The following is a 26,534-nucleotide window of genomic DNA, read 5'->3' as shown; positions in this document are numbered from 1 at the left end:
CGTGAGCAGGAGGAGAATCCCTTGTAGCCGTGTTCTCCCTTCTCGGGCACTCCTGCCTTCTCTATGGGCACGGGGTTGTTTCAGAGACATGGGAGCTCGGTGGGGGCTGCTGCCAGCCAGCCTGCGGCAGTGTGCTGGGGTGGCCTGCAGAAAGAGTTTTGTCTGGCAGTGCTGTGCGGGTGTGGGTGCGCTGCCCTTGGGCTCAAGCTGATGTGGCAGGATGGGGCTGAGCTGTGTTGGGTGGGCTTGCAGCCTCCTTGTGGACTGGGGTGCCCTCAGAGAGCTCACGGACTGGAGAGAGCTCACAGCGCCTGCCCTCTCCCCAGAGCAGTACGTGTACCCCCACAGCCGGGACATTTTCCAAGTCTCGTTGGAGAAGCTGTGGGAGGAGAGAGGCTGCAGCCGCAGCTCTGGGCTTTCCTGCAGCTGCGGTCTGCCTTCTTCCCCAAATTCGAGCAGTCCAGGCAGATTCCTGGTTGTGCTCTGTGCATGTCCTTAGTGTGTTTACGTAGGGAGTCCAGACGTGATTATTCTGGAAGGTCATATGGCCTTGCGTTTCAAGAATGGGGAACTATTTTTATTTTTTGTATCTGTTCTTAATCCCATTGCTTCAAGTCAGCCCATTGAACCATCTGTGCTCTGTAGCCATGGTTTTATGTAACAACATGCCTCCTGGAGAAGCGTAAAACTGAGGGCCTGCGAAGGCCTTCAGAGTCCTCAGCCACTTTTCGCTGTGGAAGTCACCAGAAGCCGCTGTTATCTGCAGCACCGAGACTCTTATCAGTCTCAGGAAGAGCACTCCCAGGTCTGGCAGCTCCCAGGGCTCAGGCATGCTGCTCCATTTATTTAAAATAAGAAAAAATAAAAATCTCTGGGTTGCCTTTCAGATAGAGATAATTTCCAGTGGCTTCTCCTCCCCTTTCTCCCAGTTCCCGGCCATTGGGCCTCTGACCACTGTGGGTTTGCACGTGAGCTCTCTTGCATGGCCTCTCTAGGTGGTGCCCAGCATCTGGGTGAGCGGAGGAGCCTCCTTGGTGCCTGCCATGCTGGCTCTTATGGCCCTCCTTCCCAGGAGGGATGTCCCAGCCCACTCCATGGGGAGCACAGGTCTCCCTCGCGGAGCCAGGGAAGCATTCGCCAGCTGCCAGCACATTTCCCCCACGGCTGCCAGAGTCCTTGCTGCCATGATGGCTGACTGGCAGCTTTTGTTGACAGCTCTGTTACGGTTGGCCGGGTGCCATTTGCATTGCTTTTAGCAACCTGTCACTTCTGACAGTTCCAGTACGAAGGGTTTCAGTCCCACTTTCCACTGGCTCGGTCTCCCTCTGAACTGCGTCTCCAGGAACGCTGGAGCAGCAGGAGGGCTGCGCTGCACACCAGGCCATGGAAGAGACAGCAGGGACCAAGCTGGTGAATAAGGGCGATGGACTGGGAAAGCTACAGTATTTTATTTTAGTATTTTTTTTTCCATCTTTATATTCCTGTTTAGGGTACTTGGTTTCGAACATGACCAAGGAGAATCTTAGAAGATGGGGAGCCTGATGGTAAACTCCTTGATCAGTAATTTTTAAACAGTTGGTATACGGCCAATTGCTTGTAATGTAGAGCTTTGCAGGAAGTCTAGGGAGCCAAAACACTGCTGTGTCTGTCAGAGTTCAGCCTTTCGCATCTGTTGGTTTCCATTTTCTGTGAAGGATTTGTTCCACTCCATCCCTCCAAGGGACGGGAGCACATGGTGTTCTTTGCATTACTGTGAAGTGCTTCTCCCCACCAGCGCTGAACAAGCCCCACCTGCACCTCTAACATGTCCCAGTGGCCTCTGGTCTCCCCACTGCCCAAGGGGAGCCCTGTGGAGGAACGGGGGAGACCTCGTTCCCTTGTTTTGGTGGTGGCCACCTGTGACGGTGTCTCTGGTTGAGTATTCCCCCTGCCCTGAGGCTCAGGCTTGCGGGGAAGGCCTTGTGCTCAGGTTTTTAAGGATGTGGCACGTGAGTAGCACTGAAAACTTTGTACCCCTCCTTTGTACTGTGCACTAGTGGGCCAAACACCATGAATTGCATTTCAGCAATTTCGGAAGCAGGAGCATGAGTTTCAGCCGTGCTGCCATGACCTATGGCTGCAGTTAAGCTGGGGAGGTTTCAGTCCTGGTGATTACTGCCTGTCCCAAAGCTCAGTGTGGCTGAGGGTGCCTTCAGCCGTCGAGCCTGGTTTGATGTGATGGGCATGGGGCAGCGTGGTTTGGAGCAGGGCAAGGGGTGGGGACCCTCGGGGTGGGGAGAGCGAGGTTTCCTTTCTGGAGTGAGGGCAGCTATCGGTTCCTGGGTTTCACAGAGTCAGCTAGATCCCCTCCACCATGCAGAAACCACCGCTGGCCTGGGTGAGCCTGTAAATATTTAGATAGCTTCGCCTGTTGGTTTTGGCCATGGGCCCGGCCCACGTGATGGGGCTGCAGCCCCCTCCTGGACCCGGCCGCCCGCTGCCTCCCTGCCATCTGCTGGGCCCTCCCCACCCCTCCAGGAGCTGTGGGGCCTGGCCTGTGGCTCCCCCCTTCCAGCAGTGCTCGCTTGAAGCTGGAGAAGCCCCGTGAAATAAGTTTCCACATGCCCTCACCCACACAGCCAGCCTTGGATAAAGCCCCTCCTCAGAGCCGCCTCTGCAGGAGCGAGCTGCTCGGTGCAGTCCCTGTGATTACCAGGGCTAAACTGAGTTTGTTGGGGCTGTGAAAACATCATAGGGTGGCCAACTGTACTATTTATCCCTTTCAAAATCTGCAGCTTCCGTGTTAATTAATGAACACCTGAGTTTTGCTTTCTGATGTCTCTTTTTTCATCCCTCGGGGAATTATCAAAGAGCTGTGGTATTTTTGGCCTAGAGTACCTTGGTGGGATGGGGCCACTGGAGTCAAGGACAAGGGATGCTCACAAGTAGAGAGGGAATCAGCTTCATGAAGACAGTATTTTTATGGATGTTGAGGATCTCCCTGTTCTGCGGGGTTTCCTATCTCTTCAGCTTTTCACAGATAGATGAGGAGATATCCCCAGAGACCTGTCGTCTATTTAAATGGGATGAGCAAGAAACCATTATCCTGACCCCAGGGAGATCTGCCTTCTAGCAAAACAGGAGTGAGCTCATCAGCTGGGAGAAGGTCTCCTTCCCTCAGTTACAAAGGGTATAATAAAGCATGGTGTGCCCTCAAATCTCATGGCTTTATTACCCTTCTGAGCATTGAATTCATTCTGGCTTGAGCAAATCCACATCCTGATTAAAATCCCAGTCTAATAAACTGTTGACTCCAAATAAAGGCAGAATAGGAATAAACAATGAAGAAAAGTTGGCTCTTCCTCCTGCCCCAGTGGAAGGCGTTCTCCAGGCAGGCAGCCAGCAGTGATATAACCCCATGAAATGCTGCGGACTGGTAAGAAAGCTGGGATATCAGCTGAGCTTCCAACCAAAATGAGCTCATGCTGGCCTGCCCGCAAGTCCTGGGGTGAGGGTAAAGGCAGCTGGGATGGTTGCTTAGCATGAAGTTAACGCTTGGCTTGCTGGTGGTATGATCCACGAAATGTAAGCAGTAGGTGCAAGGCTCGAGTTCAGCTGGGCTAGGTGACTTCTTTGTGTCAGTAAGTGGTGGTACCTGTACAGATGCTCTCAGGAATTTGAGGCCACGTCATGCAACTTAGCCTGTTCTCATTGCAGACTAAGGTCAGCCAAGTTGTCTCTCACCTGTCGAGGTCTAGGAGCATGTGCTTAAACAAGTATTGGCCTGATCCAGTGGAAAATACTTGTCAAGCCATGTCTGGTAGTAACTGAACAGGTTGTCAGGGCCTCTCTTGTAACGTATCATTTTATATCCAGATATTCGCAGCTGCTGCAAATGGTGTACTGCGGGAGTCCTCTGTCTTCCTTGAGTTAGTGTGCAGAAAGTGCAGGCCCTTCAGTTCAAAATAATATTTTGAGTGAAAAGAGAGGATTGTGGTTAGCTGAATAAGGCCCAGGAGGTGAAGCCAGGTGATTCTGAATTTGCCTGGGAGAGGGTGGTGGTAGTGGTTCCCAGCCATCTTACTGCAAGGTAGCAAAGCAGCAGCAGCTGTGTTTGAGCTGAGCATCTGGCTTAAGACAAGTGGTCATTGAACTGCTGGCTTGAAACTACTGCATTTTTTATTTTAGCGGTGAGCATGTGCTTCATCTTGCTGCCTCCTTCTCCATCGTAGCTTGTAAGTGGTTCCACTGGGAAGAGATTGTGGTTCCTTAGGAGTCCCCTCACCTTGGTAGCTCGTGCTGCGTCAGCCCTTTGGGAAGCAGAATGGCCTTTCGATTAGAGCTTTAATACAGTATTCAAGTAGGTTTGGTTAGCTCAAACAGTTTACTGCTGTGCTAGCCATTTAAATCTCCTGGTATTTGAGTTTGGATATTGGGCTGGGATGTTGGTCGTGTTCCAGCATCTGGAAAAATGTGTCTCTGTGGGAAACGTTGTGAAACTGTTAGGGGACTGTGTTTTAAATACCAGAACATCACCATCCTAAGAGCCTTCACTCTTCGTTATGTTAGATTGAAGTTTCTACCAGGTCTGTTCACCTGGTCTCCTGAACTGTTTGTTCCTGCTTCAGTGAGTTAATACTGGAATTTCTGGTGGAAATATGTGGAACATGATAGTAAGAAGAAAAATGAACATATCCTTGTTCTGCTTACCCAATCTGCTATCAATTAGTGAAGGATGAGGTTTGCAACACTTGAGAGTTATGCTGGCATCTCATCAAGGGTCATCTCTGGTTTCTGTGAACAACAAGCAAGGACATTAAATAATTTCCCAATTCTGTTATTTGCTTGTTGTCTTTCATGGAAGATTAACAAAGCTGGGGTATTTTCTTCCTTTCCCCCCCCCCCCCCTCATTCATCACCAGTAAAAGCCTGGTCATGTGATTTGTGAATAACCTAGAATTGCTAGTATTAGTTGTGTAGCATTTTGTGTAACAGGAGGGCAATCTGCACCCCAGCAACTCTCAGAAAACAAAACCCTAAGGTGACAGCAAAGCTGCTTATGGAAAACAGAGTTTTGGATGGTACGGGGTTTGAGTTCTCCTCACAAGCCCCGTTCTGGGGTGCAGACTGGCCTTGGGGACTGCATAGCAGGATGCAGGTTTGAAATCGGGCTCAAACCATGCTGCAGCCATAGGTAGGATCACCAGGGCATTGTTATTAACTCATCACGTGTCTGTCTGGAGAGACTGTGTGTTTACGTAGAAGCACCCTTTCATGTTTGTTGTATACCTGTAGTTAGCGATAGGGAGCTGTCTCAATTCACAATTATGAATAAGCATTTTGTAGACAGCTAAGTTGTAGCATGGAGCTTAATAATTCAAGCTTATTTTCTAGTATTGCTGAAACTACTTTAAGTGCTGCTTGAAGCGTTCTGTGCAGTTCCCTGGTTGATGCCCAGCTGTTTAGCAGCCATTGGATTGTGCCGTGGGTTGTTCTGTCACTCATATCTGATTTCTTCCTCTGCTCCCTACAGGTGTACATTATCAAAGTCACCTGGTCCAATGGGTCCACAGAAGTCATCTACCGACGGTACAGCAAGTTCTTCGACCTGCAGGTAAGCATTTCTCCACATCTTGGGTTTTGGACTTCAGAGGATTGAAAGACATGGTAAATTGCAAAGAATGGTTTATGTTTTATGCTAGGGGCAAGCATTCCTTTTGTAATGTACCAGAAAATGTTTAGATCTGGGGAAACTTAAGTGCAGTACTGGACATCCTTGAAAAAGCAAGAACAAAGCAACCTCAAAAGCTGCACTCTTAGCTCCAGTGTCTCTCATGATGCAGTGTGGACACCCTGGGGCTTCTGCATGTCCCAGTCTTAGTTTCATCTCTCACTCCCTGGGTTACAGGGGGGACATAGTTGTGTTTGAATTCCCACAGCTGGAATTTGTGCAGGTGGTGGTGGGTCGTTTTTTACTCTGTGTGTGTGTGTGTGTGTTACAGTTTGCCCCAAATCCCACTCCTGTGGAGCTAATCCCATGCCTTTCACAACTGCTAGCACACCAAAACGGGGTGCTGCTGAGAAGCACCAGGTCCCAGGGTCCCTGTGCCATAGGTTGGCATTTCAGGGAGTACGCAATTGGGAGCTCCTGTTATCTAGTGAGGTGCATTGCTTTAGCAATTACCTCCCGGTGTGGGGTAGAGGAGGCAGCTGGGAGGAAGATGACAGAGGAATGGAGGGAGAGGAGGCTGGAAAGGCAATTGGGACAGGCTGGGCTGCAGAAAACCGGAGCCGGTGTTCTGGGCGAGCAGGCAAAGGGTGTTTTCCACCCCCTCCTTGTACTGTGGAGATGAGCCAAGGGGTCTGGCTGAGCTTTATGAGCCAAAACGCAAACTGAGCTGCTGGAACAGGCTCTGTACAGATGAGAAAGGAAAATGCACGAAGTGATCTGTGGGCCTGCCAGAAAACTCGCTGGCACATCCCTCCCGGCCCGCGTGTGGGACTGGGAGAGGAGCTGGGCACCCTCCAGCGCCCTGCTCATGTGGAGCTGTGGGCAGCCTTATGCTTTATCTCAATGGGTGCTGTGCTTGCCCAGGAATGAGGATGCCTCACTTTAAACAGCTGGGGGTTGGATGCATCCTGACACAAATAGGCTACTAAAATTACAGCGCATCTGGGCCCGCATAGCAAAGTAAGCCTGGGGGAATCCAGATGGCTTTAGCAGGATCAGCTGGTCAGTTTGCTTCAGGTCAACTTGAAAAGCCTTTCTCCGCGTGGGTGTGCAGGTGGGTTCGGGCGAGGCGTGCCCTGTTCCCTGCCCGACAAGGCACCTTCTGCAGAGCCCTGGACGTGAGGATGTCCATGTTTTGAGCCCTTTCGAGAGCCCAGCTCCATTCAGGACCTCAGCAGCCCTCCCCCTGACCCGCAGCATCGTGCCGGGGCAAGGCAAGGTGGGCAGCGCGGCGCGGGTCGTTGCCTGTGCAGGCAGGGGTTAAGCTGCGAGCAGCTGCTTGTGTAACCAAGGAAATATGAAAGTAAATAAACAGGGAACAGCTGTTGGGCTGCGGCCAGGGCTGGAAGGAAATGGAGCTCAGCTCTTCCTTCTCCGCAGCATCTCATCTTCTTCGCTGATGCTCCAAGGTTGGAGCCAAGCTCGGGACGTCGTTGGCCATGAGAGGGGCAAACTTTGGTGGTGTGTGTCTGCCAAAGCAGTGCCTCCCTCCAGCTGTGCTGCGTCCCCTGTTGTTGTGTGGCCTGCCTTGATGCTCGCGGGGAAGGGCACACAGGGATATCGTGGCTGTCCTTCCTCTCTTCTTCCCCTTGCATCTTGGCTTGAGCAGTGCATGCTCCTAGGTGGAAGTCGTCGTCACCAGAGGCTGCTTGGAGACAGAGACACAATCTGGCTGTGCTGCAAGCACAAGTCTGCAAAACGCCCTGGGGCACCTCTAGAGGAAGAGTTGCTTTACAGTATCGTGGTACAGATGGGAGAGTTCAAACCAAGCACATCCCCCTTCCCTGCTCCCCTCAGCATTTTCTTGAACAAGAAAAAAAAAAAGTAACCGCTCCTTTTTGGCTCTGTTGAAAGAATGAATGAAATTGTGGTTTTTCCCTTCCTTCCCTGTTATCGCACATGCTTCCTGGTGTCCTTATTTTAAACTTGTGGTGCAGTACAGTGGAAATTGGATTGAAAGGAGAGGAGTGAAACAGATCATCTTAGCACAGTGGAAAAAAATGCTCTAGGTAGGCTTGGTAGCAGTGACTGTTGCAGTTGCTGGAGGCCTTTATTATATGACTGTTTTATGATTCTATGCCAATTTTAGCTCTTTAGGCAGAAATTTTCCATGCTGGAAATTATTCATGCTGCTGGCTATTAAAAAAAAAAAAAAAAAGTAATTGGCTAAAAGGTTTCGGCTGCTTCTGAAAACATAGTAAGAGGGGAAAAATAGTTTTCATGTGTCCAATTCTGATGATCTTTTTGATGCGTTAGAGGAAGAATTGGAAACTGGAGCCACAGGTGATCCCTGTGTCAAGAAACTGTCTTTTGGATTATCCAGTGAAAATCCATCCAGCCTTGCTCATACTCACAGCTCTGAGCAATCTTGGTACATGCATGTTTGGGGAGAGATATTTGTTAATTTAATATCTGTGTTCCCAGCGATTCTGGCTGCACTTTGCACACTCCTGCCAGAAGCTGAGCAGGGTTTTGTTTTTTCAACAGGAGCTCTGGCCACATTTGTGTGAAGGTTGGTGCACCCTCCTCAGCTGTCAGCGAGCCTCCTGCTAAGCCCAGGCAGAGCGGGACGAGGAAGGCGTTTGATCCAAGCAGGAGAGGGGAGATGATGTTCTTGGGGGGTCAGTGAGGGCAGTGGGACCAGATGGGGGCTGCCCTCAGGGGCTGACGTGATGCTGGTGCTTCAGAGCAGTCCCAGCACAGTTGCGCGAGTGGCTGGGGATTTTCTCCTGGTATTCCCCAGTGGGGTTGCAGCTGAATCGTTTGTCACCTTCCATTGTGGCCAAACAATTATTTTAGGAGTAGGGCCAAGTCAAACACACACACTTACTACTGACAGCCTCGCTGGCTGTCCTGCTCCCACTGCAGTTGCAGGGCAAAGGGGCCGTTTTGGGTCCTTCCCTCCCCAGCCGGTTGGGAACGGTGCTGGAAACAGGAACTGCCAGATCAGCTGAACTGGGGTGAAGCCTGCAGCGAACCTGGTGCTGTTCCCTGCCTCTGCACACAGACATGCAGGAGTGGCTGTGTCCCCCTTACTGAAATCATGCTCCCTCTGGCCCCGATGTGCTCAACGCCCACTGCTCCGTGCCCCCATCTCTCTCGCCTGTTCAGGATTTGTCTTCCCACAATGTCCAAGCCACCTTGGTGGTCACGGTATTGCCTGCAGTATGTGCTGTTATCGCCTTAGGAGCATTCCAGCTTTTGTTTGAATACTGTGAACTTCTACAGCTCTTTCCTTTGGCTGTCATTGATACTGAGAGACTGGCTCGTGTGTGCAAAAGTCCTAGTTTGGCACAAATGCAGGTATATAAATACTGTCCTGTGTTGCAAGAGAAAAGCTATGGTGAAATTCATCCTGAAAATCCCCAAATAATCAGTGTTTTGTTTAAGGCTTTGAGTTCTCTTGTTGGAAGCTGCTAGTGGTTGTAAGCTCCCTGGGGACCTTAATGCTTTCCTAGCTGTGTATCAAGCAACTTTACTGACAGGGGCAAGATCCCTTTCCCACAAAGACCTCTCAGTCACTGTCCCCTGCACTGGTTTGTGCAGATGAGAGGAGGAGGCCCCTGCTTTGTTTGGGCCAGCAGGCAGAAGTGTCCTTAGATGCTGAGCCCTGCAGGAGAGGTCCCGTCTGCCACTTCTGAGACTTGCCAGGTTCGTGATGACAGAAAAACTATGGAAATTCAGTATTATCGTTGTGTGATGTTGTAGGATAAAAGAAAGAAGCAGCAATGGATTTGTGGTAATAAAATAAGTTAATATCTCACCAATAAAGATCTTAGTTTGCAGACCTGGCTAATCAGTGCAGTGAGTCACCCCATGGCCTCGGGCAGTGCTGGGTGCTGCCACCCTCTGCTATTCCCTCTGGAGGTAACGGCTGCAGCAGCCTTCCCAAGCACCACCCCGCTCTTCTTTAAACAGGGCAAGACCTATTTCTGCCAAATTATTTGCTTTCCTCCTTTTGGCTGCAGCATAGGCTATCCCTTGGTTGCACAGGAGATGGTCAGCTCCCATACAGTGACCAGTGACCAACGTTTGTTCTGGAATTTAAGTAGTGTGTGCCCAGCATGAGGCTGAGGCTGCTTCCTCACCTTACAGCTGTTTGGAAATATAAATGCTGTGTTTCATGTGTTGGGAAGTATGCAGGACCTGCTCTGGGGTTATCACGAGAAGGCTTGGTGTACCGTGCCAGGCAGTGAAATTGGGAAGGGAATGCTTGAACAGGCTAATACCTCTCTCCTCCTATGTGCTGTTCATTGCAGGAGGAAATCAGGGCACTGGGTTAATGCTCCAGAGCATTTTTGCTGCTCTGTGTACGTAGATCTCTATATTAAGCTTCCTACTCCCACTCCTTGTTTTTCTCCGTATTCTCCATTCTCAGTATTTCTCCACCGCTGTGTGATGTTTTCCATCACACAGCAATTTACATAATATTAACATTTGACAGATAAAAACAAAACAAAAATCAGAACCAAACCCTACATGAAGCTGCAGTTCTGAAATCTGAAAGCTCAGGTAACTAACTGTGTGATTTGTAGTAAATTTGTAATGACAAACACTGAACTCGGTTCTGCATGAGCCTCTTGGCTGGAGGAATAACTTCCTTCGAACGGCATTGAGGCTCTTTCATAACTCGTGGCATGCCAGATGTGAGCTATTGGGAGCAGATGGATGCTGTTCCTAAGAAATAAAGGCAATAAGATTGATGCTTGCAAGGATGCCAGTTGTGTTCTGGACGCTAATTGAGGCTGGCAGGTATGCTGGAAATTTTTTGCTGGCACAGAAGCTGGTGATCGGATACGTGAAGGGCTTTCTCTGGTAGACAAAGATCAAGGATCAGGATTTTGTGTGCCCCAGAGATGCTCCCAGCACTGCCCGCAGGTGAGGGGCCGGCCGTGACTGCGGCACTCCGCTGGGTCACGTCATGCACTGCTTGGGAGGAGGTCAGCAAGCCTTTTGGAAGGCTCCTCTTAAAACCATTGTCTGGAGAGATGGTATTGGTTAGAGAACAGATACTGGCTTGCGTTTTGTGTTTTTTTTATGGAAACCCCAAAAAAGAAACATTTTTTCCACACTTCATAATTATGAGCTCATCAGCCATGGTGGTAGTCGTTTCAAGTCCTCATGTGACTAAGAGCCATGGTTGTCTTGCCATGCTCCTGATGTGTCCTTACACCCAAACTCGACCCTTTAACATGTTTCACGCCCTTGTCAGCTGCCCATCTGCCCAGGCAGGGCCCTGTGCTGTGGTCTCTGCCTACTTTGCCTTTTGGCTGCAGCCGCCCTGGCTATTTTTGGTCCTGTTGAGTTTTGTATCGGGGACAGCAAAACCGATGTCTCTGTAGTCAGGAATGGATCCGATCCATTAGGAAGCGAGCTGTGATGGAGGTACCAAGCCTCTACTTCGAGCAGGCTTTGCCATTCACGCCATGGCCTGCCTTCTTGCCACCAAAGCAGGAGTATCTCCTCTGGCAGGCAGCTGCAAGCCCTTAAGCTTCAAATTGCGGTACAGGGGTGCCCTCCCTGGGCACAGGTTAACCCCTGATTTTTCTGCTTGCGGTCAGAAGCTTTTCTTCTAGTCTTCCGCCCAGCTGAAGGCTGTAGTAAGGGAGGGTGATGCCATGTGGCTGCTTCTCCGCACAAAGGTTTAATTGTGAGCCCAAGGAAGGAGACGTGACATAGTCTGCAGTAAATGTGCTTGCTGCATGGTTCAGAGACAGACAAAATGAGAATTTTAAGCACACTTAAAAATGGCTCTGGCTTTCTCAACCACTGCATGCGCATCAAGTGTGTTTCTCAGTCCTCTCCTCTGTCCATATGTTTAACAAATCCTTCAGGTTCTTAGCTGGAAACTTTCAGCCTTGACCCACCTGGAGCTATGTCATCTTGGAGAGAGTCCTGCATCCCTCAGGCCAACAGCTTTGTGTGTAAGAGGGGGAAAAAAAAAAAAAAAACAGACTGCTGAAGTGGTGCCTACTTTTTATGAGAAAACTGGCAAAAGGCAGTGGTGTGTGCATGTTGTCTCTGTGAAAGACAGATTAGCCATTCTGGAGGGGGTTCTTCACCTGCCACGCAAGTGCAGCAGCAAGGCAAAGATGGGGAGGGAAAGTCAGTATTTGAGTAATTCAGCCCATTTTAAAATGAAAGGTTACATTAAAATGGGCTCAGAAGACGCTGGCTGGCACACAGAGGAGAATTGTTCTTGTCAGCTTGTTTCAGGCTGCTGGCCTCTTGAAAAATTAAAATGAGCCTGGTGCATTGCTTCCACGCTGTGAGACATGCTGGCACAGGGTGTGGACCCTGTGAGCACTATACTGGTCTTCCTCCACTTGTGCTTCTCTTCCTCCTCCTCCTGCGCTGTGCCGGGGGCCGCAGCTCTCAGCGGGGCAGTGAGCATTATCTTCATTCTCCAGGCGTAGAAAGCCAGGGGCAGGAATGCAAAGCAATTTGTCCCCATCAGCACAAGGTGGAAACACAGCATACTTTGCCGCTTGTATTTCATGCCTGTCCTGGGCTGCTGGTGGCGTTTCTGACGGCCTCTTTGATGGAGGAAAGGCCCTAAGGCAGCTCGGTCACTCTGCTGCTTAGGAAGATGGATGTCTTTTTGTGTCCAGGGACTGTAAACACGGCGCTTCTGAGAGCTATTTCATAACAGGGATCTTATTTCAACACTTTGGGAATTTCTTTTTTTCTGGGGTTTGTGGAGTTCAGCAAAATTCTGCACATTTGTGTGTGAAATGACTGCACCCAGCCACAAATATAAATCAACAGGATCTCTCCCTTAGACAGCTGGATCATGAAAGACAGGCACTTGCATGACCAAATACAAGAAAAAAACCACAACTTCCTATGGTGAGGTTCCTGCTACAAAGCACGGGCAAGGCTTTTTCCTTTGTTCCTCTGTGTCCAGACTTTACCAAGAATAACGAGCTTAAGCAACATGCAGAAGTATAGAAAAGGTGAATTGTCATAATCTAACTTGAGAAAAGAAGAAACACTTTCCATTAAGTAAGGACTACTGCTGTCTGTAGAAGAGCAAGCCTGTATTTTTCCAGTACTACATCAAAGATCTTACTCATTCTCTCTCCCTCTGTAAAGAATACGTACAGTCCTATGCACTTCAGCCTGGTTAAAAGCTGGCTCCTTAATCCTTTTCTCTCCAAACGTCTCCCATTTATAGCTTTCCAGCATTTGGCAGCCTGCAGCCAGCACATTCCCGTGCGTGTTAGCGCCAAGGCAGGTCAGTTGAGTTATAATTGGCTCTCGCTGGCACTCTGACTTGCTGCTAAATTCTTTACCTGGCAGCCGAGCGGGGCTCCGAGCTGTTGAAAGCCGTGCCTGCCCCTGGGATGCTGCAGTCAGTCCTCCCAGAAGGATGGCGTTGGATGAAATTCCCCAGGACCAGCGCATACCTGGGGCAAGCAGGCATCCTCAGCAGGTTTGATTCTTGTAGCTGCAACCTTTCTTGAGCAGCTTGCTGGTAGCAATTCTCGATGATTTTTGTTGTGCTCCAAGCTGATGGCCAGCCTTTGCCCTTCAGCTTTGCTCCTGGATCTGCTGCGGTGGCCCCGTGGTGCACCTTCATTCGGCCTCTTTGGCACCCCCGGTAGCCTCTCCCGTGGAAATCTGGCGGGGAGGGGATGGCAGTCACAGCCTTTGCTCTCCAGCCCTGTGGGACGTATGGCACAAGCCAAGGGTCGCTCTGTGGGTGTGATCCGGAGGGGAGCTGTGCTGAGCGTCACCCCTGGAGGGAGATGCACGGGGTGGTTACAGCGGCTCGGGCTCCTTGGCGACTAAGCGAAGTTCTCTTTCTGGAAATACAACGTGGCTTTGTTTGGCGCAGATCTCAGTAACTCAGTGTTTAAAAGTTGTCTTGTAACACGAGGAGATGACCTACACCCCTCTTTCTGTCTCAGCCCTGAGTCTGAAGCTTATCGTTTGATAAGAAAGTACTGACTGATGCTGCTTGGGAGGAGTTGAGGGCGGAGAGCAGTAGATCAGTACGAAGGAGTCAGATGCACTGAATTTTTCGTGGAATGGCTAGGAACCAGCCACGTTGCTAAGTGTGTACGATGTAGTACTGACTGTAACGAGCACCACACACACAGCGTGGGCATCTAGGAAATGGGAGCTATCCATGTGTCTTCATGGCAAGTGGGAGGTGCAAATGAGAACAGGGAGAGTTGGAGAGCGATGGTTCTGGGCTTTTCCGGGCCTTGCAGAGGGAGGTGATACAGGTGAAGGGATGGTGGGTTTTTCATGGTTCTCATTTCTCACTTCTTTTCTGTGCCTTCCGTTCAGTTGCATCAGGCTTTCCCAGGTCTCATGTGGTGCTGGAAATCCTGACCTGCTCTGGCAGCTGAAAGAGCTTTCTGTAAAGGACCCAGTGCTCTGAGAGTCCAACTGCAAAACAAGGCATGGACCCCTGGTATGATCCCCATGGGGTCCCAGTGGGCCCAGGGAGAAGTGACGTTTAACTGCTTGCTCTCCCTTTCCGGTACTCTTGCTCCATCCGAGAAGTGATGCTCCTCTCCTTTTACTTTCCTTGCCTGTGTTTTTCCTTCTCCAGCATGCATTCTGCCCTGAGGCTTGTCTGGCTCCTTGTCCCCATCTTTGGGACCCAGCACAGGCTTTTCCTGGGTATGTGACACTTAGGAGCAAAAAGGAAGGCAGGTCTGTGCCAGCCAGGCTGCTCTGTTGGATGGATTAGGAGAGAAGGATGGGTGTGCAGGATCTGCCCTTCCTCTGTGATTCATGCCTTCCAGCTGGCCGGCAGCAGGAAAGGGGGGACCTCATTAACCAGAAAATGGAGAGGGGAAAACATGCAGTGGTGCGAGCGGGTAGATGCTGAAGGGCTCCTGCACATGCCCCCTCCATGGCCGCTCCTCATTTTTTTCTGCCAGCAGCTGGGACTTGGGGGTGCTGCTGTGCATCGCACCCCTTCTGCTCATCTTCCCGTCATCTGATGCTATCTAGGATTGCAATGTCGGTGATAAGCTATGTGAAAAATGTTCTCTCGTGAGCTGTCTGCATGAGGAGAGCCAACATTTTCCCTGTCTGAGTTTCACCTCCCTGATCCTAAAATACTTTCTGCCTTATTGGGACCATATCTTGAGGCCTTGGCAATGGTGGTGAGTCAGTGAGCCGTGAATGAATAACAAATGATGGTTGTGGCTGTCTTTCCCTGGCAGTGTGGAAATTAGATCTTAGAGATTAGGTTTAGTAGATGCAATTAAAGTTGGTGAAATTATTGTTTTAATACTGCCTTTGATAGAACGTTTAATGTTTGGGCAAGAAATAGTATTTAAATTTCTTTTTTCTTTTTTTTTTTTTTTCATCCAGTGTTGGTACCATCTTAAATTAGCGAAATGAGGCGTATTCTGATATGTGCAAGAGCTCCTTGTGCTCCTGTTTTCTCCACAAGCAGAGCTTGCTGTTCGTTTACAGTCAGCAATGGTCAGGTACTTAACCTTTCTGGAAAGAGAGAAGATAGCCGCTTATTTTGTCTGTAGCTGCTTATTTTGTCATAACAGACTTTGGGAAATGCCTCCCTCAAAGAGTGGCTTTGTGACAGAGACGATGCTCCTGAAGGCCAGTAGATCCCCGTTAGCAGTGCAGCATCATCTGGAGGTGGAGGAACATTCCTGTGGGCTCAGGGTGGCTCCTGGAGGGCCAGGAATGAGGAAGGTGGAGGTGGGAACCATCCCTGCATCTTGCTGCAGGCAGAAATTTGTTTCAGCTGTATTGTGCAACTGCGCTCTCAGGTATCTGGACAGCTTGTCTCGGGCACTGCAGGGTCACCTGAACTGGTGTCTGGGGGGTTTTCAGCCTCACAGAGTGCAGCTGACTTTTTTCTGGGAGTGTTTCTAGGGAAAGATATTGCTGAAAAATGAGGGAAACATTACTTTCCATAAAGCTTAGGTTGTGGGTCTGCCTGCCTCTCTGAAAAGCTCTATCTGCAGAGTTGCTGCTGGTATCAAGCACCACTCTCCTGTCCCAGGAAAAACTGGGTGATAGAAACTATCAGCACCCATGGTGGAGACACAAAATCTTGGAGTTCTCACCCAATCTCATCAAACAGAAAGTTGCAATCCCGTATTTTTTTTTTTTTAACAGCATGCGTACATGATGAAAATGACTGCTGGAACGGCCCCTGAAGAAGCCTTTGTGTTGGGCCACACAGCGTGCCAAGCAGGCTAGGAAGCCAGGCAGCTCTGCAAAATGATCGAGTTTCCTTGTCCTGCCCTGGGAGGAAAGTTAGTGCTTAAATTTTAGCGAAGAAAGAAACTCAGTTCAGTACATGTAAAATGTTCCCTCATTTTTAATTTAAAAATTAATTAATAATTACTATCAATAATTCTTGCTATTAATTATTAATTTTTAAAAAGAACTTTCTTATTGATGAGTCACTTAACATGTAAATTCCTTCTTATCGTAGTGGCTAGGTTTTACCATTGAAATTGAAATGTTAATTGAAATGGATACCCATCTGCTGATCTCTCCTTGTGGCAAGTTTTCCAGCTCCCCTCCTCTCCCTCTGGCTACCTCCAGGAAAAAGAAAAGTCCTGCTGGGACGTCCTGGGAAGCTCCAAGGTTTCTGCATCAGAGGTGGCTTCTTTCCACCTGCCAACAGGTGCCTTCTTTTAAGCCTCAAAGCCCTGGTGGTTTTTTTATCAGCCTGTGGATTTGACCAGAGGCTTTTCAGGCTTTCTCTTTTAATATCTTTACGGTAACATAGAGAAGAGCTCTAACATCCCCCAGGGTTTGGGTGCTGTTACGGGTTCATGCTCTTTAGGGGTTTAGTTGTGCTTACAGTTCTTGGCATCTCTCTCTTCCCCCCTATCCCTGCTGGGTCCTAAAAAAGCAGATGCAGTTCCAGCTTTGTGGTTTGGGTTGAATTGTGTGTGTGTGTGTGTTTGTGTGTGAAATCTGGATTCTCATGAGCAGAAAGCATCGGGGCTGCTGCTCTATGGGCTGCTCTTCGCCTGCTGCGGGGCTTTGTGCTCGCTGGCTTCGGTGTCCTGGGAAATAATGAGTGTCCCGGGTCAGGAGGGTGCTCTCCTTGTCTCCCGCAGAGGCAATGCATCTGGCTTTGTGCATTCCTGAAGGCTCCCCGAGATCCCAGCTCCGTTGCACAGCGCCAGCGCAGCGCTGCCCTGGTAAGTGCATTAACTCCTCGGCAAGCGGCGAGGCCGGTCTCCCCCATCAGATATCCTTTAACAGCAGCGCTCTGGTTTTGCAATAAGCAGAGTTTCTTGGCGAGCTCCAGTCCTCTGGCAAGGACTGTCTGGACTCAGTAGAGCTCTGAAGCCCCAGAGTGCCTGTGTGTGCGCTGGCTGTGGAGGCTTCCTGCCGTGCTCAGGCTTTGGGCACTGCTGAACTTGGCACCTCTAAATCCCACCCTTTCTGTAAACAGAGGAATACAAGGGCAGCTTGTGGTGCTCCTGGCCACCCAGCCTGGTGCTCGGATGCTCCCCAGAGAGATGCTGCTGGAGGAAAGAGGAGAGGGAGGAAAGGAACAAGGTCATGCTAAGAAAGCATGTGTGTTTTATATGGAAACCCTGTTTGGGGCAGACAGACCTCAAAGGTTTGCCTTATCTCGTGTTTCTGTTCCACTTGTGTAATTTCCGTGGCTCCTGTGGAGCTGCTGGTGACAGGCACCCCCATGAACCTGAGCAGGATGAAATCTTCCCTTGCGTGGAGGGAAAAAAACCTCCACACAGGCCATTCTGCTGACTGTGCTTGCTCAGCTGGAAAATGGGGTATGTGTTTAGAGAAGGAACAGCAGGGAAAATAGCTGGTTAGGAAGAAGTCTGATGCAAGAGGAAGGTCATGAGGCTCCTGTTTCTGACCAGCAGTGCTCTCCCGAGTGGTAGGACTGCAGCTTTTGCGGTGCTGCCTGTAGCTCGAGTGCCGCCTCCTTTGTCTCGTCACGTTCGGGCCTGCCACAGATTTAAAACTTTACATTAATTTCACGGAAGGAATGCACACCAGTCTGCTTTTCTTCGTTTGCTGGAGTGGGGAAGATTTTTGAGAAGGGAGGGGTTGAACAGAAATTGGATCATGAGCTGTTTGGGGAAGAAGCTAGTGAGAAGTCATCCAGAGGTTTTGGCAAGCACGTGGCCTGCAATGGGGTGGCACGCACGTCGAGCCTCTGCTGGGTGGCTGGTTGCTGAAATGTTTGACTGGAGGTTACATCTTGGTGTGAAGCACGAGAAGCACGACATTCGATGTGAGACAAGACCTGCCTGGAGCCTTTGGCCTCAGCTCCCTCCCATTTGCTGCACCTCAGCTGCTCAGCACACAAAATTGGGTAAATGTGTTGGTATTTCTCCACCGGTGTTTCCATTTCCACAGCAGAAACCCAGTCTCATGACCTCGTGGTCTTCCAGGCAGATCTCCCCTCTAGCATCCCAGAGCAGGATGTGGGTGAATAAAAACCATCTCTGCAGTCTTCCCTGCGACCGCTGCTGCCGGGACAGCTCAGGGGATAGTTTCGGTGGTTGCCCTGTGGTCTTTGGGCTGAGGCAGGTGGCTCAGCTCTTCCCTGCTCCCGTGCTGAGGCTCCTTGCAGGGCTGACGTGGCGCTGGGTGTGCTGGATGGGGAAGTTCCCATGGCGAGGAAGGGGAAGAGGAAGCGGCGCAGACCAGCATCACCCCCAGGTATTGCTCAGTTCCCAAGCACGTCTCCTGGCAAGAGTCATTTCCCATGGCTGGGTCACCCTGGTGAGTTGTGGATGCTTATTGATTCTTGGCGTTAATGCTCCGCTCCTGGTGTGGACGTGGAGAGCTGCAGCTTTCAGTGCTCTCTGGTATGGTCTCGGGCCTGCCTGCCCAGCCCGATTACATCTAGAGGCTGTGCTGCAGTGATCAGAAACTGTGGGAAATGGTTTAGAAAAGTACTGCAAAGAGAATGATGGTTTCCAGGATTCACTACCCCTAAATCAGATGTAAAGAGCTGTATATATTTAAATGGCCCAAGAAGCAGACAGACGGGCCGACGTGGTGAGGAGGCTGTGTTAATGGAGATCCCTGCTTTGGGATCGCTGGGGGCAGGGGCACTGTGCTCCTGTCCAAATGTGAGGTTTTCTTTTTTTTTTATTATTTTTTTAACTTATTTTTAGGGCAGTATAGTCTTTCCCAAATATATTCTTGATAGAAGGGGAAACAAGTAGTGCCTTTCAGGAATAGTTTGATCCATCCAGGAATGGGTGATGATTCTGGATCCTACCGTTTTGGGGTGTCTCACCTGATGCCTTACTAGAGCTGGGCTCTGCAAAGGTGCAGATTTGTCGGATTCCTTTCTGGGTGCCTCAGAGTGGACACCCAGGGCTACTCATTGCTTGTGAAAGCATGTAGGCTTCTAACATCTTTGGACATGAGTTTTCAGTGCTTTTGGAAATGCATTAGCAAAAAAAAACACACAAAAAAAAAACCACTGCAGGAAGTAGGGCCAAACTTGTCCAGAGCGTGCTGTATATGGAGATGAGGGTATCCCTCGTTCTCCCTCCATGACTTTGTCTTTGGCCCATCTGCTGCAGTGGGGCTGCGATGGTGACATCGATGATTACAAACTCCCAGCCTCTCACCATGAATGACTGACCTGGATAATCCGGTAGTGATTTCTGGGGTTTTAAGTTTCAAGGTCAGATGCTGAAATACAAAACTCGTTACACAGAGGTCAAAAAAAGGCTTTTGGGGGTTAGATGCTTGGGTCCAGCCTTTGCTTTGTTGGGAATGCCCAGTGACGGTGCAGTGCCCAGTCTGCTGGCTCTCACTTGCTCGAGCTGATGAGTGTGTCAAGCAAGCGCTGGCAAGGTTTCTGCTCAGAGAACCAGCGTGTGCTCTGGCTGGAAACATCTCCCGTTCTGGACAACAGAAGCATTTTGCCCGGTTGCTCTTGGAGACCTCACGTTGCGCTTGGTTCCCTGAACCCACGTGGAGGACAGGAACAGGAGGGCCAGGGAGGTGCGGAGCTGGCGGTCGCTACTTTTGGGGGGCTGCCCGGGGCAGGACGTGGCCGGGGGTGCTTCCTGCCCCGTGCCCGTTTCCCTTTCCATGCGAGGGAGCTATTCACAGACACTGACATCTCTCTGTCTAACGTTTCCTGTGATTTCATAGGAAATTTCTCTTGCAGTGGCAGCTGCTGCCAATTTGTGTAGCCCTTTTCTCTGACCTCAGTTAATTCTTTTTTGTCTATTGCTGAGCCAGGCTTAAAGTTTTCCATCAGGTTTTCACAGTCTGGCCTCTGTGATGCCATTTCCTAGTGCTGAGCAGGTAAGGATCACCCTGCCCAGTAACATGTCAAATGCGCTTCAATTCATCCCTCGCACCAGAAAAGCAGGGACTGGGGAGACGCTGTGGTCATCAGGACACTCTGCTCGGTTGTGCTGCCCGTCACCTCTAATTTCTGTCTTTTGGACACCCAGCTCGCACTGAATGGTCAAAGTGAGCTGGGTGCTCCAGGACAGGTGGCTTTGAACAGTCAACGTGGTGGTGCAGCACCAGCAGAGCAGCGAGTCCTTCCCCAGGCTCGGCATCACCAACGCCTGGGGTCTGAGCTTGCTCCACGTTGGTCCTTCTGTCTCCTGGGCTGCTGCGCTTCCACCTCCTGTTTCTTCCAAGGCAGTCCGTGGAGATGACGGGAAGGTGCCTCTCAGAGCACAGCAAGGAGACTAAACAGCAGCTGCCCATGAGCCGCTGCCAGATGTTGCTCTCTTTGCAGGCTGTCTGCTTGGCAGATGTTCCCCGAGCAAGCTGGCTCTGGGGTGCCAGGGTGCTTTGATCTGCAGGAGAGCGCTTGCAAAGGCTTTGGTTCACATCTCCGAGTGGCCCTGTGGGTGCTGCTGTGAAAACAGGCAGTGTCTGGACCTGCTTCCCTTTCCCGCTGCCTTTCGAGATGAGTGGGACGCGTCTGGAGGAGATTTTGGCTGAGGGAGTCAAGGAGGTCAGAGTGAGGGGTGCGTGTGAATGTCCCTGGCTGGAGCTGGCCTCCATGGGAACAGTGGGGCACGCAGGATGTCTGTCCGCCTGCTGCCTTCCCCTCTCCCTAGGGACAGGGACCCAGGGGAATTTTGGAGTGTGGGGTGAGAGCGGGTTTGGCTCAGGCCCGTCTTTTCTCCATGGGAAGCGGCTGCCTCCTCTCAGCGGGAGGCTGTCGCTTTCACAAAGAGCCTCCTGTGACTCTGCTGCCCACGCCGAACCAGACTGTGAAGCCTTTTGTTTTGTTGAATTCTTTTTTTCTTTTTTTTTTTTTTTTTTCCCCTTTGGGTGGTGTCAAAAGCTGACTTCTGGGCTCAGGGTAATAATGGCAGTGCCTGGTGCAGGCATGGATTAGGTCAGCTCTTGCTTGTGAGACCAAAGCAGAGAAATACGGCTTCACTCCGAACACCCGTCACGTAGCCAAAGCAAATCCTGCCAAGAAGAGAAGAGGGAACTTCCCTCTCCCTGCAACTGCGGCTCAGCGCAGCCCATGCATCATGTCCTGGTGTTGTGCAAGAGTGGAAGAGTTTGCTCTCCTTGCCTGGGTGTTTCATCACCACCATCCCCTACTGGTGTATCTGGCTGTTCGGTGACATGCAGCATCCCCTTGGTGAGCTGGCAAAGACTGGCTTTCTCTTCTGCAGCCCCGGGGTGACCCACACAAGTCGCAACACTTGGAAGCAGAAATCCTAAGCTTCCCAGCTGGCCACAGCAGCTCGACAAGAGCAATCCCACAGTCCCCCCCCAGTTGCAGAGCGCTTGCAGCAAGAGTCTACCTATGCCCCTTCCACTTCATTGCTGTCGGGGAATGCATTTCGCTATCACGTTTTTCTTTCCACCACACCAGATTTAAGTGAAAAATAATATATCTTTTTTCCCCACCAAAATATGAAGGTGAGAAACTTTTCCACTCTGTAGTGGAAAAGAAGCGAAGCGATGACGTGCCTTATTAGCTACTGGCACTTGGTTTAATTTTTTGCAGAGACTTTCCTGGGTTTGGCTGGGGCCAGAAAACGATAGGGCATGCTGGCAGCTCTGCTCCCCCAGCAGCCATCCATCCCTGCGGCGTTATGCTGTCTGCATTAGCAGCTCTTATTTGGGCAAAGCCCTTCCTGAATGCGCTGCTTCCTGGGAATACTGCTGAGTGCATGCATTCTCCCTCCCCTAGGATCCCTGGCGGCCCGCAGCACCGATAATTGATTCAATTAGGATGTTATCTTATGAGTTTCCTGTTAACGAAGAAGCTGCCTGCAAGTGTGTTAGCTGTTGATACAAGGCTGCTGGCGAAGGGCTCGCTCTCCCCGGGTGCCCAGACGGCGTTATCGCCTGTCCTGCTGATGGACAGCCCGGCCACGGGCCGGCAGGGGAACGCAGAGCTCCTCGGCTCGTGCCACGAGCGTTAGCCCCACTGTCTTCTCCGGGTTAATAAGGAAAACAGCAAATTGGTAAGATAAGGTAAATTGGTGGTGGAGGTATATATATAATGGGATAACCACGACTCTGTGCCCTGTCCTGACGTGCTGCCAGGAGGAGCCCTGCTGCAGGTTGGTGCTCCGCTGGGACCTCCGTGCCATGGTCCTGGTGCAGGGAGGCAGGGCACAGGGGGGTGTGAGCACCGTCCAGCCCAGCGACTTCTGCAAATGAATCGGTGAGAAGTGCCTGCAATGCTTCGAGTTCCTGCCCAACAAAAAGACACCAATATGCATCTACTGCATCTACTTCTTTTTTTTTTTTAAGGTTCTGCCTCCAGTACTTTTAAATAATCTTGGAGGGGGAGAAACAATAGGGTTATTGTTTTTTTTTCCCCACCCTGGCTGACTGCATTGCTGAGAGCAAGACTGGCTCTTGGCCTCTGCGCTGCCCCACGCTCCGCACGGATAGCTGCGCTCCAAAGGGCTCCGCGGCTGTCTGCTGCTTGTCTGCCTGTTTTCCACCCTCTCCCCTGGATCTTGGATGGCTGGGCGAGTTTTCCCTTCTGGGAATGTGATGTGATCGGTCTCGTTCGGAGCTTGGATGGAAACCCTGGCTGCTGACATGATTTGTGGGAGTCTCCCTGTGCTCGCTGCCTTTGTTCCAAAATTCCTCGCCTGCTGGGGAGCGCGTTTCCCTGCCGAGGCTGAGCAGGAAGGTGCTCTGCGAAGAAACGTGCCTGGCTTCTCACTGGTGTGCCTCGGTTTCTGCAGACCATCTTCTGGTGTCTGTTGGTGCGTCTGTCCCCCCAGGGCATGTGGTGTTGTCGGGCATTTGCCCATTTTCTATACTTTTTCCAGGGTTCTGGGGCAAGAGCGGTGCAACAATCTGTGCTCTAGTCTCTGTCCTGCAAAATCAGCTGGGACAGGTCGGGCCAGAAAAGGGTCTAGGGAACCTCAAAATGCCGAGACCTGCCAGCTGGGCTCCTCCAGCTCTCCAGTGGCACCTCCCAGCCCCGAAGCTGAGTTTTTCCCACTGCTGTTACATTCTTCTCCTCGCTGCAGCTTTATGTTGTGGTGCCGCAGTGGAAGACCTTCCAGCCCGTGACTGGCAGGCTGGTTTCTGCAGACGTGGGCTGTTGTATCTTGCTAACAGACTGCCTGCCGTGCTCGGAGCCGGCTCTGGGGCTGTTTTCTTTGGAGTGGGTTTCTAGCTGTTCCTCGACCACAGCCTTATGTCTAGCAAACCTGATGAACTGGCGTGTGCTGCTGCCTTCTCTGGAGCTGTGTGATGTGGCAGCCGGGCTGGGTGGGATGCAGGGGACTGAGCCCTCTGCCTTGCTCCTTTCAAGGGCTGGGGGAGCAGGGCAGCTGCAGCGGGAGAGCCCCAGGGTTCCTCCTGCTCTGCTGAGCTGCTGCCACGAGAGGCACTTTGGTCAAGAAACAGCAGGCAATGGGGAGCTTTTGGGCTGAAGTTCTGGCCTGGTTTGGTGGGATCACACGGCTGGGAGCAGCTCTGGCCAGGGGCACCGTCCAGGCACGTGCGCATGGGAGAAACCACAGCCTGCTCCGCCTGTGCCTTGGAGGCTCTTGGTGCTCCAGGAACGAGAGATGCTCAGCTCGTGCTCAAAGACGAGAGGAGGGGAAAGCTTCCAGGGACTCAAATATTGCGCTGCTTAACAGCAATCAGATGTGCGGCGTTTGTGACTTGTTTTGTTTTGCTCGTCCCTCGCCTGTCACAAGCCCTAACGAGTGCTTCCAAACAGGAAGAGTCGGGGTTAGAGGCGGTCAGGCTCCGCCGCTCCCCGCCGTGGCACAGCGCGGGTGTTGTGCAGGGTAGCTGTTGGGCCATCCTTCGTCCTCCTGGGTTGAGGGAAGAACGGGAGGGTTTTACATGCCCCGGGAGCCTGGTGAAGCCGTGCTACCTTGGCCGTGCTCGCTTGTGGCTGCCGGTAACGTCAGAGCCGTCCCCGGCTACTGCTGAGTCTGCGCTCGTTTTCTGTGTTGCACACTCTCTAAAATTTGTAGTGGAAAGAAGCTGTAAGCACGGTCTGCTTGGGCTTATTGTCATCCTGGTTTGGAGATGGCTTGTTTTCATTTTGAAGAGAATATTTGAGAGATTCTTTTGGTTTTCCTGTTGTGTTTGGGAGTGTTGGGGGAGGTTTATATATAAATTTTTTAATCACAAAGTAGGAAAAATGCCCTCTTCCTTCTGTCCCCTCTCCACCAAGTCTCAAGAATTTTATCCTGGTGCATTTAAGATCCAAGGGAAAAAAAAGGCAAGTATTTGATGTGCCAGAGCAGAGGTGCTCTATGGACAAAAAGGGGGCTTAGCTTCACCATCACAACACTTGAAACAAGGTCGTGCCTCGCAGAGGAGGAACCCACAGCCTTCAGCTAGGGGCAGATGGCTCCTGTAAATGTGGGAAAATAGGTGCCAAACAAGATCCATGAAAACCCAGGTGCTGGGACCCTGCAGCCCTCGATGGGCTCCCTGTGATGAATGGGTTTCCGATGTTTTGTGGCTGAGCAGCTGGCACAGGGGAGCACGGTCTGTTTGTCTGGCTGCACGGTGTTGCCTCCCGTGGGGCTGCTGCAGGATGGGTGTCTCTGTCTCTCCAGTTGCGTAGTTTCCTCTCTGCACGAAATGCTTTAAATATTAATTGTGCCAGAGGAAAATGACTGTAAAGGCTTTGTAGGAGGGTGTGCTTAGGGCAATTCCTGAGCAGATTGTCTCCATTGCTTCCATAGGCGCTTAATTATTTATGCGGAGTGCAATAGCTCCGACAGAAGAGGGTGTAAAGCCTGCTTCAAACACCTGGGGGACCAGGGAGCTCTTCAAGTGATGGGAGACAGAGCTCAGATCCATACCCTAGGGAAAAGAAGGGAGAGTTTGCATCTCCATCCCCTTCCTTCCGAAGGAGGGGCTAGCTGAGCTGGAGGATGGGTGGATGAACATTTTCCCTCTTCTGCTCTGTTAAGTGCAAAGTCCAATCCAAGTAGTGTTTTCCAGCAAGGCCGAATGTGGGAAATGCTAAGGATATGGATCCTGCTAGGGGCTTGGTCTTAAGCTACATAAGGGGTATACATGCCCTGAAGCACCAGTACAGACACCCAGTGGACACCGACAAGAGTGAGAGTTGTCTACCGCCTATCTTTGCTGACCGAATTTACCGAGCGCAGTCTCCGTGCAGTTGCATCAATCAGGAAATTATTCGTTCAGTGCTGAAGTTCTCAAACATTTATCCGTCACAGCTTTTGTAGCACAAAGCGTTCCCCAAAGTTGACGCATAACTTTATGGTCTTGCCTGCAAGCATGAGGCTGTGCTCTGAGTCCAAGTCAGTTGTAGTCCAGGAGCTGTGTCAGTGCTGTGCTATGCTTGAGCTAATATATTCCTTGAGCTTAAAATATGCCTTTTTGTGAGGAGCTTCTGAGCTCTAGTGACTGAGGTCCGTCAGGATGACTTAGTTGCAGAAATGCAGGTGATGTTAACCACCCATGCTGAGCAAAATGATAGTGGTAAGCAGCATCAGTGGTAAGAAATGACTTGAAACGCTGGTAAGATCTTGTGTTTCTGGCACTTCTTTGGATCCTTGGTGTTGTGGTCGCCGTACACTGACTGATCATGCTGTGTACAATGTCTCAGGACACTGCTAGTTTGGAAAACAGGCTTTGCCTCCTGGGGAGTGTGGCTTTGTGTTGTGGGCATATTACTGACTAATCACCTTTCTTGCATTTCCTTTTCTAGATGCAAATGCTGGACAAGTTTCCGATGGAAGGAGGGCAGAAAGACCCCAAGCAAAGGATCATCCCCTTCCTGCCAGGTAGGAGAGTGAGCTCCAGTAAAACCATGCTGGCTTTGTCATGGCAGTGAGCTTTGTCCCAGTACATGTGAGAATATACACATGCTTCAGCTTTTACCTCCTGAGCCATCTGAGCAAGTTCTTCAGACAGCGCTGTGCCCATTAAAACATCTGTATGTGTTAGCAGGGCACCCCGTGGGTGTTAAGCCCCTTCCCTCTCCCTCCAGAAAGCATTAACGGGTGACTTCAGCCAGCAGTCCCACTTGCGCAGCTTTTGCCAGGAGCAACCCCACAGCAGCCTGCTTGTTTTTGGGAAGGGCACGGCCAGCATGGCGCAGAGCTGAGGATGGTGTGAGGCTCCCCAGGAAATGCTCATATGCTGTTTTTCCTGTCCCATGTAATTCAAAGAGCCGTCCAGAGAGAAAGAAATAACGATTGAATTCCATATGTTAAATCAAGCTGACTGACAGCCTTGGCTTCCTCCTGTGGTGTTTGGGACTGGCTGCTCAAAGACAGGATTTCTGTGGCATGGCGCACGTACCACCAGTCCAACGTGCAGCGGAGGATTTGTGTGCCCAAGTACCAGATGCAGTGGCCCATTTCAGACTTTGTGGTGGAGAAGATTGCTTGTG

General features: G+C 50.8%; 1 protein-coding gene across 9 annotated transcripts in view; it reads left to right on the top strand.

Annotated features, from left to right (window-relative positions):
* Positions 1–26,534, top strand: part of SH3PXD2B (SH3 and PX domains 2B) — a 77,952-nt gene that overhangs the window by 7,217 nt on the left and 44,201 nt on the right. For 4 of the 9 annotated variants that reach the window (XM_067005564.1, XM_067005566.1, XM_067005565.1 and 1 more), the window contains exons 2-3: positions 5,513–5,593; positions 25,848–25,923. In XM_067005564.1, coding sequence (XP_066861665.1) covers positions 5,513–5,593; positions 25,848–25,923 — 157 coding nt within the window. Of the gene's footprint in view, positions 1–5,512; positions 5,594–15,823; positions 15,964–16,037; positions 16,341–16,782; positions 16,867–25,847; positions 25,924–26,534 lie in introns of those variants that run through there. The other 5 variants (XM_067005568.1, XM_067005560.1, XM_067005561.1 and 2 more) reach the window with 5 other exon arrangements.

This window comes from Anser cygnoides, chromosome 14 (assembly GCF_040182565.1).
Source record: "Anser cygnoides isolate HZ-2024a breed goose chromosome 14, Taihu_goose_T2T_genome, whole genome shotgun sequence".
Taxonomy (NCBI): Eukaryota; Metazoa; Chordata; class Aves; order Anseriformes; family Anatidae; genus Anser; species Anser cygnoides.
The sequence above is the reverse complement of the archived record's forward strand: the minus strand, read 5'-3'. Positions and strand labels throughout refer to the sequence as shown.